The 14,066-nt window shown below is 37.4% G+C and overlaps 1 protein-coding gene across 3 annotated transcripts in view; it reads right to left on the bottom strand.

Moving 5' to 3' along the window:
• Nucleotides 1-14,066, bottom strand: part of LOC124615844 (ATP-dependent RNA helicase DHX30-like) — a 358,540-nt gene that overhangs the window by 44,317 nt on the left and 300,157 nt on the right. Inside the window, exons 15-16 of one of the 3 annotated variants that reach the window (XM_047143996.1) lie at nt 7,218-7,318; nt 6,797-7,091 (exon numbers count right to left, since the gene is read on the bottom strand). The exons of 1 other annotated variant lie outside the window; for it this stretch is intronic. In XM_047143996.1, the coding sequence (XP_046999952.1) occupies nt 6,929-7,091; nt 7,218-7,318 (264 nt within the window). In that variant the 3' untranslated portion in view covers nt 6,797-6,928. Of the gene's footprint in view, nt 1-6,796; nt 7,092-7,217; nt 7,319-14,066 lie in introns of those variants that run through there. One more of the 3 variants, XM_047143998.1, reaches the window with a different exon arrangement.

Raw genomic sequence — 14,066 nt, 5'->3', positions numbered from 1 at the left:
CAAGGTCCACCATGTGATTGTCAACATAAGTGTTACGCATGTTTCAGTGAAGAACAACGTGAAACAGTGTTCAAAAGGTTTTGGAATATGGGTGACTTTAGTTTACAAAATGTGTATATTAGCGGGTGTGTGAAAGTAAACCTAGTGGAGAAAAGATATGGTGCAAGTGGAAATGAGAGCAGGAGACAACACACCCGTGAGCATTATATTTCGTTAGATGGTAGTGATGAAAGAGTTTGCCAACAGGCATTCGTATCTTTCATTGGAATCAGTAATGGTAGACTTTCAAGGTCAGTTTCACAGAAACAGACTGAGGGAAGACCAAAACAAGATGGTCGTGGAAGACATGGAAATAGACCCAATAAAACTAGTGATCATCAGTCCAATTTTGTTGTAAATCTTATTAATAGTTTTCCATGCATTAAAGTCATTATTCAAGACCTTCTGCTCCAAACAGAAAATATTTGCCTGAAAGTCTTAAAGTTTATACATCATAGCTGCATTATGTTACTTGGATGAAACAGGAACATGATCCTGAAGATATTGTTAGCAAGTATATTTGCAGGGATATGTTAAATACAAAATTCAACCTGTCTTTTTCCTCACCATCTACTGACACATGCAAGGTGTGTGATTCATTGTGCATAAAACTTTCACATGTGGAGGAAGATGTTGAAAAAGCTAATGTCCAAAAAGAGTTAGGTTTGCATCAATTAAAAGCACAACAGGCATATAATAATCTAAAGACTGACACAGCTTATTCTAAAGACCACAGGTCTGTGAAAGTGATAGCATTTGATTTACAACAAGCTCTGCCTACTTCCCATCTACACACTAGTGAAGTTTTCTACAAGAGACAGTTGTGGACTTACAACTTTTGTGTTCACGATTGTACGTCACGATGATGTGCACATGTATGTATGGCCAGAACGTATTGCAGGACGGGGTGCTGATGAAATATCATGTTTAATTAAATATACTTTAAACAATCTTCAAAATGTTGATAAATTAATCGTGTGTTCTGATAACTGTTTTGCTCAAAATAAGAATATATCCTTAGTAAGTTTTCGGTTATAACTTATTCACAAACAATATGTTAAGGAAATAGTTCACAAGCATCTAGTATCAGGTCATAGCTACCTACCCTGTGATAAGGACTTTGGATTCATAGAGAAGAGAGAGAGATTGGAAAAATATATGTTACACCTGCTGGGTGGGTAGATCTTATACAAAATACTAGGATAGGTAAAAGAAAATTTAATGTAACTGAAGTGCAACAGGTTGACTTCCTAAGTTCAAAGCCTTTAACTGATAAAATAACTAATCGTAAATTTACAGAGGATAAAGAAACTGTTGCTTTCAGTCAGATTTCAATGCTGAAAGTCTCTGTTGCACCACCACGGAAATATTGTGTCAGGTATTGTTATTCAGATGGTATAGAGCAAGGTGCATATGCGAATATCATTAAAGGACAAAAGAGAGAGAATAAACACACCTTTGAACTAACATGTTCAGCTAGTGCTAAAACATTCCAACCCAAGGCCAATAAACCCAAAGATACTTAAAGATATTAATGACCTTTTGAAATATGTTCCACCCATTTACCATTTATTTTACAATAGTCTGGTATCTCAAAATAGAACCGAGGAAGATGAAAATATACGACATATTGTGGAGGATGACAGTGAAGACATTTTTAATATTCCTCATTATGTATAGTAGGCCTACTGTGTAATCTTGCAAAACACATACTGAAAAGGTATACTGAAAAAGAAAGTTCTTGCTTATAAGATTAAGTATAATCTTAATATTTTACTGACAGAACCACTTTGTGTAATGTGTTGTTACTTTAAGTTCATATTAAAATTTGTGGAAGAACTATTAGGATGAAAATATGATAAATTATATTACAGTTATTCAAATAACATTTTTTCTTCTTTCTCGTGTACACAAAAATGTCAGTGCAACAGTGGTCTAATCAAGAAAACGAGTTGCAGGTGCCTCATATAAACTGCATTATTTCTAAAACTAATTCACAAAAGACTTTATAACATTGGGGTTAAGTTAACCAATCATGGAATACACCACTACCAAAAAAGTGGGATTTCCAAATTCCAAGATAAACCACAATTGTATAACTTTGACCTTCTGTTTCTCTATTTCTTAAAAAAGTGGCTCAGATCAATGTTGCGCTTACCCCCTCAATTCTATTTAAAGGAATCAAGAAAGATATAAATAAAGTAACAGATAAACTCAATCAAATGAACTCAAAAATTAAGTTCATAGTTGAACATGAAACTGATAGTAGCATCAATTTTCTCAATTACTCAACTCACAGACAAAGACAGAGCTACAGGGTTACAAACGATCAAAAAGATAGCATCAAGGAACAATTACCAAGAACATGATATGATGAAACTGTACCACACTATACAGAAAAATATTAAAAGAAAAACAAGAGTATAGGAAAGCTGGCAGAAAATAAAAAGTATATTACACTCACATACAAAGGTCCTCCTGTAACAGACCATATCATGAGATATTTTGCAAGACTGAAAGATAAAGTTGCATTTTGAACTAGCAACTTCTTAGACATGCACTAATACACAAAGAGAATGTACATAAGGACAAATACAGTAATACAGGAGTATATAAGAGAATTGCCAAAATTGTTAGAGCATGTACATTGGCCAAACTGGAAGAGCATTTAACATACATTATAAGGAACACTGCAATTTAAATTCATATTACATGGCATTGGGTGATCATTTGGGAACAACTAAACAAACATTAGCTGAGATTCAAGACAGAACAAAAATTATCCAAACCACAGCTAAAGGCCTTCTGTTAAAAGTTTTGGAAGAACTGGAAATTTTTGTAGGAAAAAAGAAAAACCCACAGAATTTATTACATGAACCAACAAATTTAATTTATGTGGGTTAGAAAGTTACTTGATTAAGTGCTGTAGGTAAGCCATCAAAATATAATACCTGCCTTATTATCCTAACAGAATTTTTTTTTAAAAAAACAGTAATTTTGAATGTACGAGGGCAGTTCAATAAGTAATGCAACACTTTTTTTTCTGAAACAGGGGTTGTTTTATTCAGCATTGAAATACACCAGGTTATTCCCCAATCTTTTAGCTACACAACACTATTTTTCAACGTGATCTCCATTCAATGCTACGGCCTTACGCCACCTTGAAATGAGGGCCTGTATACCTGCACGGTACCATTCCACTGGTCGATGTCGGAGCCAACGTCGTACTGCATCAATAACTTCTTCATCATCCGGGTAGTGCCTCCCACGGATTGCGTCCTTCATTGGGCCAAACATATGGAAATCCGACGGTGCGAGATCGGGGCTGTAGGGTGCATGAGGAAGAACAGTCCACTGAAGTTTTGTGAGCTCCTCTCGGGTGCGAAGACTTGTGTGAGGTCTTGCGTTGTCATGAAGAAGGAGAAGTTCGTTCAGATTTTTGTGCCTACGAACACGCTGAAGTCGTTTCTTCAATTTCTGAAGAGTAGCACAATACACTTCAGAGTTGATCGTTTGACCATGGGGAAGAACATCGAACAGAATAACCCCTTCAGCGTCCCAGAAGACTGTAACCATGACTTTACCGGCTGAGGGTATGGCTTTAAACTTTTTCTTGGTAGGGGAGTGCGTGTGACGCCACTCCATTGATTGCCGTTTTGTTTCAGGTTTCGAAGTGATGAACCCAGGTTTCATCGCCTGTAACAATCTTTGACAAGAAATTGTCACCCTCACTCAGCCACATGACGAGCAAGCAATTCCGCACAGATGGTTCTCCTTTGCTCTTTATGGTGTTCGGTTAGACAACGAGGGACCCAGCGGGAACAAACCTTTGAATATCCCAACTGGTGAACAATTGTGACAGCACTACCAACAGAGATGTCAAGTTGAGCACTGAGTTGTTTGATGGTGATCCGTCGATCATCTCGAACGAGTGTGTTCGCATGCTCCGCCATTGCAGGAGTCACAGCTGTGCACGGCCGGCCCGCACGCGGGAGATCAGACAGTCTTGCTTGACCTTGCGGCGATGATGACACACGCTTTGCCCAACGACTCACCGTGCTTTTGTCCACTGCCAGATCACCGTAGACATTCTGCAAGCGCCTATGAATATCGGAGATGCCCTGGCTTTCCGCCAAAAGAAACTCGATCACTGCCCGTTGTTTGCAACGCACATCCGTTACAGACGCCATTTTAACAGCTCCTTACAGCGCTGCCACCTGTCGGAAGTCAATGAAACTATACGAGACGAAGTGCGAATGTTTGAAAATATTCCACAAGAAATTTCCGGTTTTTTCAACCAAAATTGGCCGAGAAAAAAAATGTGTTGCATTACTTATTGAACTGCCCTCGTACATTTATGAAGACTTTTTAAATATGTATGTTTTGTAACACATTTCGAAAGATATTGTAATTTTTACACATTTGTTTTGAAAGATGTGTAGATATGATTAAAATGTAAATTTCATTTTCTGTAGTTGTAAATTATCTTTGAGTAAACTATACCACAGACACTGCAAGTATTGTTGTCCAGTCAATGTAATCTTTGCTGCTGTCAGTGTCATCATTTACTACTATACTTTAAACATAAGTTTAAGTACTATAGTACAGATAGTTTAATCTGCAGTGCTGTCAGCCAACTTTATATGTAAGTCACTATACTGGAAATAGAATATTGTGCACTTCATGTAACTTCATTGTAAGTTTTCTGTATTATCTCAATTTGTATCTTTTATAGGAATATTCTGAAGATACTTTGTGAATTTGAAGAGCCTGACCAGTAAATAAAAAATACTAAGTGTGACTTGTGGCTGTTTTCTAAAATTTAAAGTACAACGTCATGAGGAAATATTAGCATTGAGAGTTTCTTACCATTAACACTAATACTTTTCGTTTCATTTCACATAGATATGTACACAACAGTTCTCTGCAAACATACACAATTGTGTAAATTCTTGCAACTAAAGCATCTGTCAATTTTTCCTCCCTCTGTAGTAGGTTACAAGATCTTTGTATGATGATGAATATGTCAACTTGAGCCCATTTATCAATTTTTAGTTGTATAAAAATATCTTAGTCAATACCTAAAAATTTATCTCTGAAGAGAAATTAATTACTCCACATTGATATTTGTGGTAGGATTGGTTTACTTGTTGAATAAGTTGAGAATGATAACGGTAATACCACAATAAAATATTTACAATTTAAAGCTTTTTTATATCAATATTCTCGAAAATTAGTTTAAACATTAACTGAAAGACTTTGGCCACTTTGTAGAATGATAACTCCAATAACCAGTTATACACCAACTTTTAAAAACTATGGTACACCATTTGAAAAGTTTCAGCATGTTTTATTGTCCTCCTCTTCAGATATAAACATTCAGTTTGTCTTATTTTTGTGATAGTGGATGTTCTCTCTGGTGTAACATACAATACAGCTCTGAACTTCTGTAGTATTAATGTACTTCAGCTTGATACAGAGGATTGGCAGTCACTGATACTGCACAAATGTTCTCGTCAGTATCACGAAAGGAATGTGACAGACATCAATATTCCCTCTTCATACGACAACTAGTTTTTACGAAAAAGACACGAGCTATTCTCTTGAACACCTTGCTATTATTTTTCATTTATTTTGATTTGAAATAAAAATGGAAGTCTAACATATTTATCACTTTTTTCTCTGTCAGTAATCCTAAAATAATTGTCTATGTTTCGTCAGGATTACAACGTAGTTCAAATAATGCAAACTTCAGGTGGAAATATCAACAACATTGGAAGAGATAGAGTGCTACTTACCATAAAGAAGATGCATTAAGTTGCAGACAAGCACAATTAAAAGACACTTACATATAGCTTTCGGCCACAGTCTTCAGTACAAGAGACACACACCATTAATAGACACAAACAAGCACACCTCATGCACACATGACTGCCAACTCCAGCATGAGGTGTGCTTGATTGTGTCTATGAATTATGTGTGTTTCTTTTTTACTGACAAAGGCTGTGGTTGAAACCTTTATTTAAGTGTCTCAATTGTGCCTGTTGGCAACTTAATGTATTTCCTTTACGGTAAGTAGTAATCTGTCTTTTCCTACACTTTTACAATGTAGTTCATTACACGAAAGCAAATTCAATTCCAAAACTACTGTTTCCCACATGGTATGAATAACACTATGGTGATGATGTGTGTATTATGTAGTATTTTGTCATCTGTAAAACATACCACTGGTGAATCTATAGTGAATGTTTCTCATTAAGTGACAGTTTTAAGAAATATTCCGATTTTAAACAGTTTGAAAAACTAAACATGACAAAATTTTACCAGATAAATAAATTATATACTAAAACACCATGTAATTACATTAAAAAGACGACCTCTACCACCACAAGTAGATTAGTAACCTATGAATATTGTGATAGAAATTTCCTAATTGTCTTGTCATGAAATGAAAATATTTCAGAACATTCTGCTGGGATATCTCTCTCTCTCTCTCTCCCCCCCCCCCCCTCCCACACACACACACACACACACACACACACACACACACACACACACTTATACCTATCTTTCTTGCTGCACTGCTAGAATACATCATAATTTGGTATACACAGAAATATCTATCAGCCAAAAGAAATATAACACAAATGCAATATCTGTACTTTAACTACTGAAGTGTTGGTCAATGGTTGAACCTTTATATAACTTTGTATGTAATCTTTGTTATCACTGAAAATCGCAAGAACATTATCATCAGCAGCTACAGTCAGAAATCAGTCTTTTTTTTTTACCAAGAATTTTATCTAAGATACATACATTTGTAACATCATTTACATTTTGACACATAACAAAAATATTTACAAGATCCTGATGATCACTCTTAATCTGTTTATTTCTTGTATGCAAGAACATCTACTAATACTTTAAGCAAAAACTCCCGGAACTTGTCAACAGTCCTATCGCATTCATTTCCTGAGGATCCTTCGTTTCTAATGTAGTAATCTAAAACCCACCAAATGATGGTTCTGAGAGTCTGCAACTGCTCTGCATCCCTGAAAAAAAAAAAAAAATCTTGTTTATGAGAGAGAGAGAGAGAGAGAGAGAGAGAGAGAGAGAGAGAGAGAGAGAGAGAGAGAGAGAGAGATAGTTTGATGACAGAATGACAGAAATATGCATACCTCTTTTCACACAACATTTTGACAGTTCCTTTTGATTTCAATGAAAGGACCACATAACTGTTGCCTTTCACTGTAGAGTTGCCACAGGAGGAAGCTTCATACTGAAAACAGGGGAAAAAATATGTGTTTTTTGTTAATAATGTGTGATTTTTCTCATGAATCATAAATTTTAGAACATGCTTTCATATTAATATATTTATGCTGATGATTGTGCTATCACTACTCAAGCAAGAATTTAGGTTTCTGTTTACTCTCAAGGGAATTACTTGAAACCTGATCCTGCCAAGACTCAGACCTGTGATTTCCACCTGAAGAATAAACAGGCAAATAGATCCTTAAATATCTCCTGGGGGGCATCATACTCGAACATAGTCCTACTCCCAAATATGTTGGACTAATTCTGGATCGCGCACTAACATATAAAATGCATTGCCTAAACACCAAACAGAAAGTGGCAGCCAGAAATAACAGTGTGAAGATTGACAGGTACATCATGGGGTGCCAATCCATGCAATGTGCACTCAAGCATGCTTGCTCTAAGTTATTCCACTGCTGAATATGCATGTTCGGTATGGTACAAGTCCAGTCATGCCAAGAACATAGATGTGGCTCTAAATGAGTTTTGTCAGATTATCACGTGTTCCTTAAGACCTACTCCTGTGGACAAATTCCATTGGATCGCTGACATAGGCTCCTCCTGAAATCTGACGTGAGGTAGCTGTGGTGAGATATGGGAAAAGTAAGGCCACAACAACGGAAGCCTATCCACTATATGGTCGTCAGCCCGCACGTCTTAGGCTGAAATCAAGAAAGAGCTTTTTGACAACCACTGAGTCTCTGATCAAGAATCTACATGTGGCAAGGATCTCATGATGGTGGGAGAAATGTTGGTATTTGGGAGAATGGATGGCTCCGAAGGAAGAACTTCCCCATGGACATTCAGAGAAGTGGTCAATATGGAGGTCTCTCAATAGATTGTGATCAAACACAATGAGATACAAGTCCAATATGTGGACTTGGGGTTTCTCTGTGGACTCAGTTCTTTGCCAGTGTGGCATTGAGTAGGCTAACAGCCATTTGCTTCAGTGTTCCTCATCACCAACCACCTGCACCATGGAAGACCTTATGAGAGCTACACCAAATGCACTCGAAGTGTCCAATTTTTGGTCTTCTTTTGTGTAAAATTCTGTCAATATTTATATATTTCTATTTGAAATTTCTGTACTTTTGACATAATAAATAAATAAATTAATATATTTCAGTTTAATCCAAGTCTTTGACACCCCTATATCTGAAAACTGAAGCAAGCTTGTTTTTAAACTTGAAGTTAGTGTCAATGTAGCTAATTTAGGAGTGTCACAAGTTACTCCAGCCCTAAAACAAAGATGAGAGAGATATAAAACAATGTATTTTTAATACTTTCTTCATGAAATATGTTTCGTAACATGAATAACAGGTAGCATAACAGCAGCTCCAGTTTAACATTTTATTTAAAGAACACTCACTTTGGCTTAAAAAACGACAATTTTCTTATAATATCAAGTACTTATAATCAGAAAAGAAAAACACAGATAGCTCTGTTTGTGGCACAAGTGTTATTAGATTTAAGTAAGGAAAACTGGAGACCTAATACACTAACAGTAAACAAATAAAAGTAAATCAGCAGCTGTACAATATAAATTTGTGCACCCCAAAGGTCATCCTCATCACTGAGTGAATGGGCATTTTTATCTGTCACTGCCATGAAGAATGCCATGGGGATATGGGATTAATAACTAATTTTATCAACGCAACTTCGAACAAAAATCTGTTTCCTTACTTACCACTGGTGGGATAGTCTCAGCACCTTTCACACTTAGACGAACAATTCACAATTTGTTGTTTTGGTCTTCAGCCTGAAGATTGGTTTGGTGCTGCTCTCCTTGCTAGTCTAACCAATGTAAATCTCTTCATCACTACATACCTGCTGCATCTTATCTGAATTTGAACCTGCTTACTGCATTCAAGTCTTGATTGCCCTCTTACAATTTTTATCCCCATACTTCTCTCCACTATCAGATTAACTGATCCATGAAGACTCACACTGTGTCCTTTTTGTCAAGTTATGCCTTACAGCTCTTTTCTCCTCAATTCAATTCAGTACCCCTTCAGAGCTGCCCAAATGTCTCATTCGAAATTCAATCCAATTATCATCACTTGATTGTATTTGATGGCACTCCATTAGCCTAGTTTCAGTTTTCTTGATGCTCATCTTTAATATCTTTTCAAGAAACTATCCATGCCACTCAGCTTTTCTTCAAATCTATTTGCCATCATTGACAAATTTACAGCGTCACTGGCAAACCTCAAAGTATACATGTCTGCTCCTTGAACTTAATTCCCTTTCCACTTTTCTCCTTGGTTTTCTTTATCACTTATTCAATATAAAGACTGAATAATGTTGGGGAAACACTACAATGTTGTCTCAGTCCCTTCTTGACCACCGCTTCACTTTAATGTCATTTGACATTCAGCTTGGTCGCTGTACAAGATGTAGATGACCTTTCACACTCGGTATTTCATTCTCAATAATTTCAAGATTTCAAAGAATGTATTCCAATCAACATTGTCAAAAGCTTTTTCTAAACCTACAAACGCTATACATGTGGATCTGGCTTTCTTCAACCCATTTTCAAAAATAAGTAAAAGTGTCATTATCGCTATGTGTGTTCCCACATTTCACCAAAACCCAAACTGTCATTCCATCCTACTGTAGATAATTCAAATTAGTATTTTCCAGCCATGACTTACTAAACTGATTATTTGGTAATACTTGCACCTGTTAGAGTCTACCTTCTCTGGAAATGTAATTGTTACATTCTTCTTGAAGTAAGAGCGTATTTTACCTGTTTGATATATCTCACCTACCAGATGAAACAGTTTTACCAGGGTTGTTTTCCCAACTATCTCAATAATTCTGTGGCAATGTCACTTTCTCTAGATGCTGTACTGTGTCCAGTATCCGAAAAGGCACCAACCACACCCTCTAAAGTTCAAACCCTTCACCTCTGACTCAGGGACACAGCTGCCTTATGTTCAGATTAAATGTAATCAATTGAAAAATTGATTCCGGAAGATGTGAGAAAGCCAATGAAAAGGCACAAAAATTCATGATCCACTGTGTACATGACTGCACTTAGTAGTGTCTCTGCCATTAGTGATCGTAGTACCCTTCCTCACCCAGTTCCCAAATTGAAGTGTTCTCTTAAAATACATAGACATTTGCACAGAAAATTAATGTTAGGGAGAGAAATTTGTGCCTACAATTGAGCTACACTGACAATATATTTTGATACATGTTAGCAAGACACCACTGAAAAGGGTTCGTAGTGGTATCTTCACTACTACAAACAGAATATTTCATTGTCAAAAGTATGCATTTATTTAATATTCAGCAAAATTTTCAAAAAATTATTGCACACGTCAGGTACATTGTTGGCAGTCCACTGCTAGATAGCCAGGCACAAGATGCCACTAACATGGACATGGCAACAAATGAAATCTAAACTGAAAATGTTGGTCGCAGTGACGATGACCAATTACATTTTTCAATTAACACGGACACAGGTGATAGTAACATGATCATTCTAAATCATATGATGATGACAGTACACGAGACAGGGTCACAATTTTCTCCAGGGAGTATTTTTTTCTTTTGTGAAAATGTAAAGCATGACAGTGCACATTTTATAAAAGCATTCTTTGCCTGCCATACTTATGCCTAATGCAAACGTAATTGTACAGAGTGCATTGCATGCATCAGAAAAACCCAATCATGATGCAAATGTTACAACAGTTATTTAAACAAAGTTCCAATGATTTCAAGAACAAGTTTAAGGAAGAACAAAAACAATCTAATGAAGTATTGATGAAAAATTTAATGATTTTTGACAACAAAACAAAAAATTTAATAAACTTAATGAGCACAATCAAACACACTAGCAAAGTATCAATGAAACATTTCATAAGTTTTGAAAAGAACAAAACAAAAAATTTAACAATTTTTCAAAACATCAGACACATACACAAAAGGAATTAATTGAACAGCAAAAGCCAACTTCTTGATGCTTTCAGAACCACCATAGCACAACAGTTCAATGACTTCACAACGGATTTGTGTGCTGTTCTTTCAAATGAATTACATGATAAACTTGTATGTTGGGGAAAGACCTAAAAACACAATTGTTCACTGTTTTGCCACAAGACATAAATAATTTAAGCCGAAAAGTGTAATCAGTAGGTGAGACAAGAACAGTTCATGGAAAAGGTGGCAGAGGTGACCGAGGCTCAAACAAAAATCTAGCAGGAGCAGTCACAATCATGCCAGAATGTACATACACTTGCAGGTACTGTTGATGAGTTGCAAACAGCGTACAAAGGTCTACCTGAACGGATGCAAGCTTTGTCATTGCAAGTTCATGAAAAAGAAGCAAGAAAGGATAAATAAAGACAGCCGAGGCTGGTATGCTAGACCAAGGCAGTTCCTTGGTGCAGAAGGTAGTCCAGAAACACAAAGGTTATGTAGATGTGATCGAGAAAGCAGTGCAGGTACAGAAAGCAGAACTAAGAACTGAAACAGCTCAGAGCTTGAAAGCAGTGGAGGAAAAATCATAGACAAACATCGCTAATAACTTTGAAAAGGAAAGGGAACATTCAGCCCCAAGCTATTAGGTGTCAACAGACAGGACAGATAATCCAAATATCTAATGATTTAATGCCAGAGAGATTATGGCCAGCAAACATACAATGCGTTGCTGACCGGAGGTGGAGGGGGGGGGGGGGGGAGGGTGGGGTGGTACAAAGACACTAATGGCCACTGGGTAACAAAATAATCCACCACCGCCCGAATATAAGCAGTAATAGTGGCCAGGGACATCGAAATTTCAGATCAAGAGCCATGCAAAATACTTACTGACGAAACCAGATGCATAATATGCACATAGTTGAGGTTAACCATAACGCGGTGGTCAGTGCTCACGGAAATTCGGAAAAATCGAACTTCTGTTCTAGTAATAGAGGTGGTGGCATGGAACTAGTTAAAAGTTGTTTTCATTGATATGACAACTGTGGTGATATCAAAGATGACCTGTGTCAGGAAGATATTACCAACCATGTAGATGAAAATGAAGACACAGCACAGGCAGTAATCAATGCACAAATACTTGATTTAAGGGCACCCATAGCACTGGACACTGGAGCTACCATGAATATAATTTCACAGGGTCTGTTTGACAAATTACAAAAACAAGTACACATACCAATGCTTCCAATTCAAAATTGTAAAATCCAAACAGCTGTAGGAGGCCAGTCTGAAGGTACAAAATTGCAGGCCATCAAATTGATAGCTTCACTTTACAATGCAGTTTTCTTGTGGTTGAAAGGCTAATAAACTGGCTTATCAGCATGGACACCTCTAGGAAGTATCAAGCACAAATTGACACTGGTATGGAGAAGTGTCATTTTGTTGTGAACAACCAACAATATTCATTAGAACTAGTCAAATCAAATGCCACACTCTTTATATTTAAATACAATTCTTCTGTCCTATTGTCATGTTTGTAAACATACCGGGAGTTGAGCAATCACAGAAGAGGAAATAGGCCCGGAGATAGTGTGTCTTACAGAACAAAAGGTAGAACTGCAGGAGCTTTTAATACATTATAGTCCCGTTTTTGAATGAGGCCCTGGCATAACCAAAGGATAAAAGTACAAAATTGAGGTGTACCCACACAAAACCTTCTGCTTCCTGTCTTACCCCATTGCAAGGGTCAAAGACATGGCTGTGAGGAAAGAGATCAATAGAGTGCTAAACTGGGAAATAATAAGAACCATCCTTATCTTCTTACTGTAGCCACATTTTGGCCGTTAGCACATCAGATGGGAGTGTTCGCCTAGTGCTTGTCACATGAGAAATAAATAAAATTAGTGTGTCTGTCAGGACGCAGCCTGACAACCTGGAAGAACAACTTCCAAAATTCCCTAATATTAAGTACCTCACCATAATAGACCTCAGAGTCTCAAAATGGCAAATTGCACAACATGAAGACAGCCGTAAGTACATTGCCTTTGTATGTGGGAGCAGAAGCTCCGAGTTCTGTGTTCCCCTTTTGGTTTAAATATCTAAACCCCATCCGAACAGGCCTTGGAAGGCCCAAGGGTACCAACTAGCCGCCATGTCATCCTCAGCCCACAGGTGTCACTGGATGCGGCTATGGAGGGCATCTGGTCAGCACACCACTCTCCTGCCCGTATGTCGGTTTACGAGAATGGAGCTGCTACTTCTCAATCAAGTAGCTCCTCAGTTTGCCTCACAAGGGCTGAGTGCCCCGTGCTTGCCAACAGCACTCAGCAGACCACATAGTCACCCATCCAAGTGCTAGCCCAGTCCGACAGCACTTAATTTTGGTGGTCTGATGGGAACCGGTGTTACCACTGCCGCAAGGCTGTTGGCTGTGTAAATAAAAGTACAGGCATATTTACTTCTGCTTTAGATCAAGTCTTATGACATGAACTCTTAAGTAGAGTTACTGTGTATGTTGATGATCTAGTGACTGCTATCCCCACGGGGTCAGAACACACATGGCTCTTGGCTCAAGTCATATAGGTTTTCAGAATACAGAAACACAGCCACCCTAATGACGTCCCATTTCGGTAAGGAGAGGGTTGAATTCCTTGGACACACAATATCACCTCAAGGCATTATTCCAGAACCTGAGAAACTGTACGCTATCAGACACTGCCTCGTACCTCAAAACAAGAAGCAGTTGAAGAGATATCTTGGATTAGTATCTTTCTTCAGGAAATTTATAC

The sequence above is a fragment of the Schistocerca americana genome, chromosome 5 (genome assembly GCF_021461395.2).
Source record: "Schistocerca americana isolate TAMUIC-IGC-003095 chromosome 5, iqSchAmer2.1, whole genome shotgun sequence".
Lineage (NCBI taxonomy): Eukaryota > Metazoa > Arthropoda > Insecta > Orthoptera > Acrididae > Schistocerca > Schistocerca americana.
Note: the sequence above shows the minus strand (reverse complement) of the source record. Positions and strands in the feature narration are given on the sequence as shown.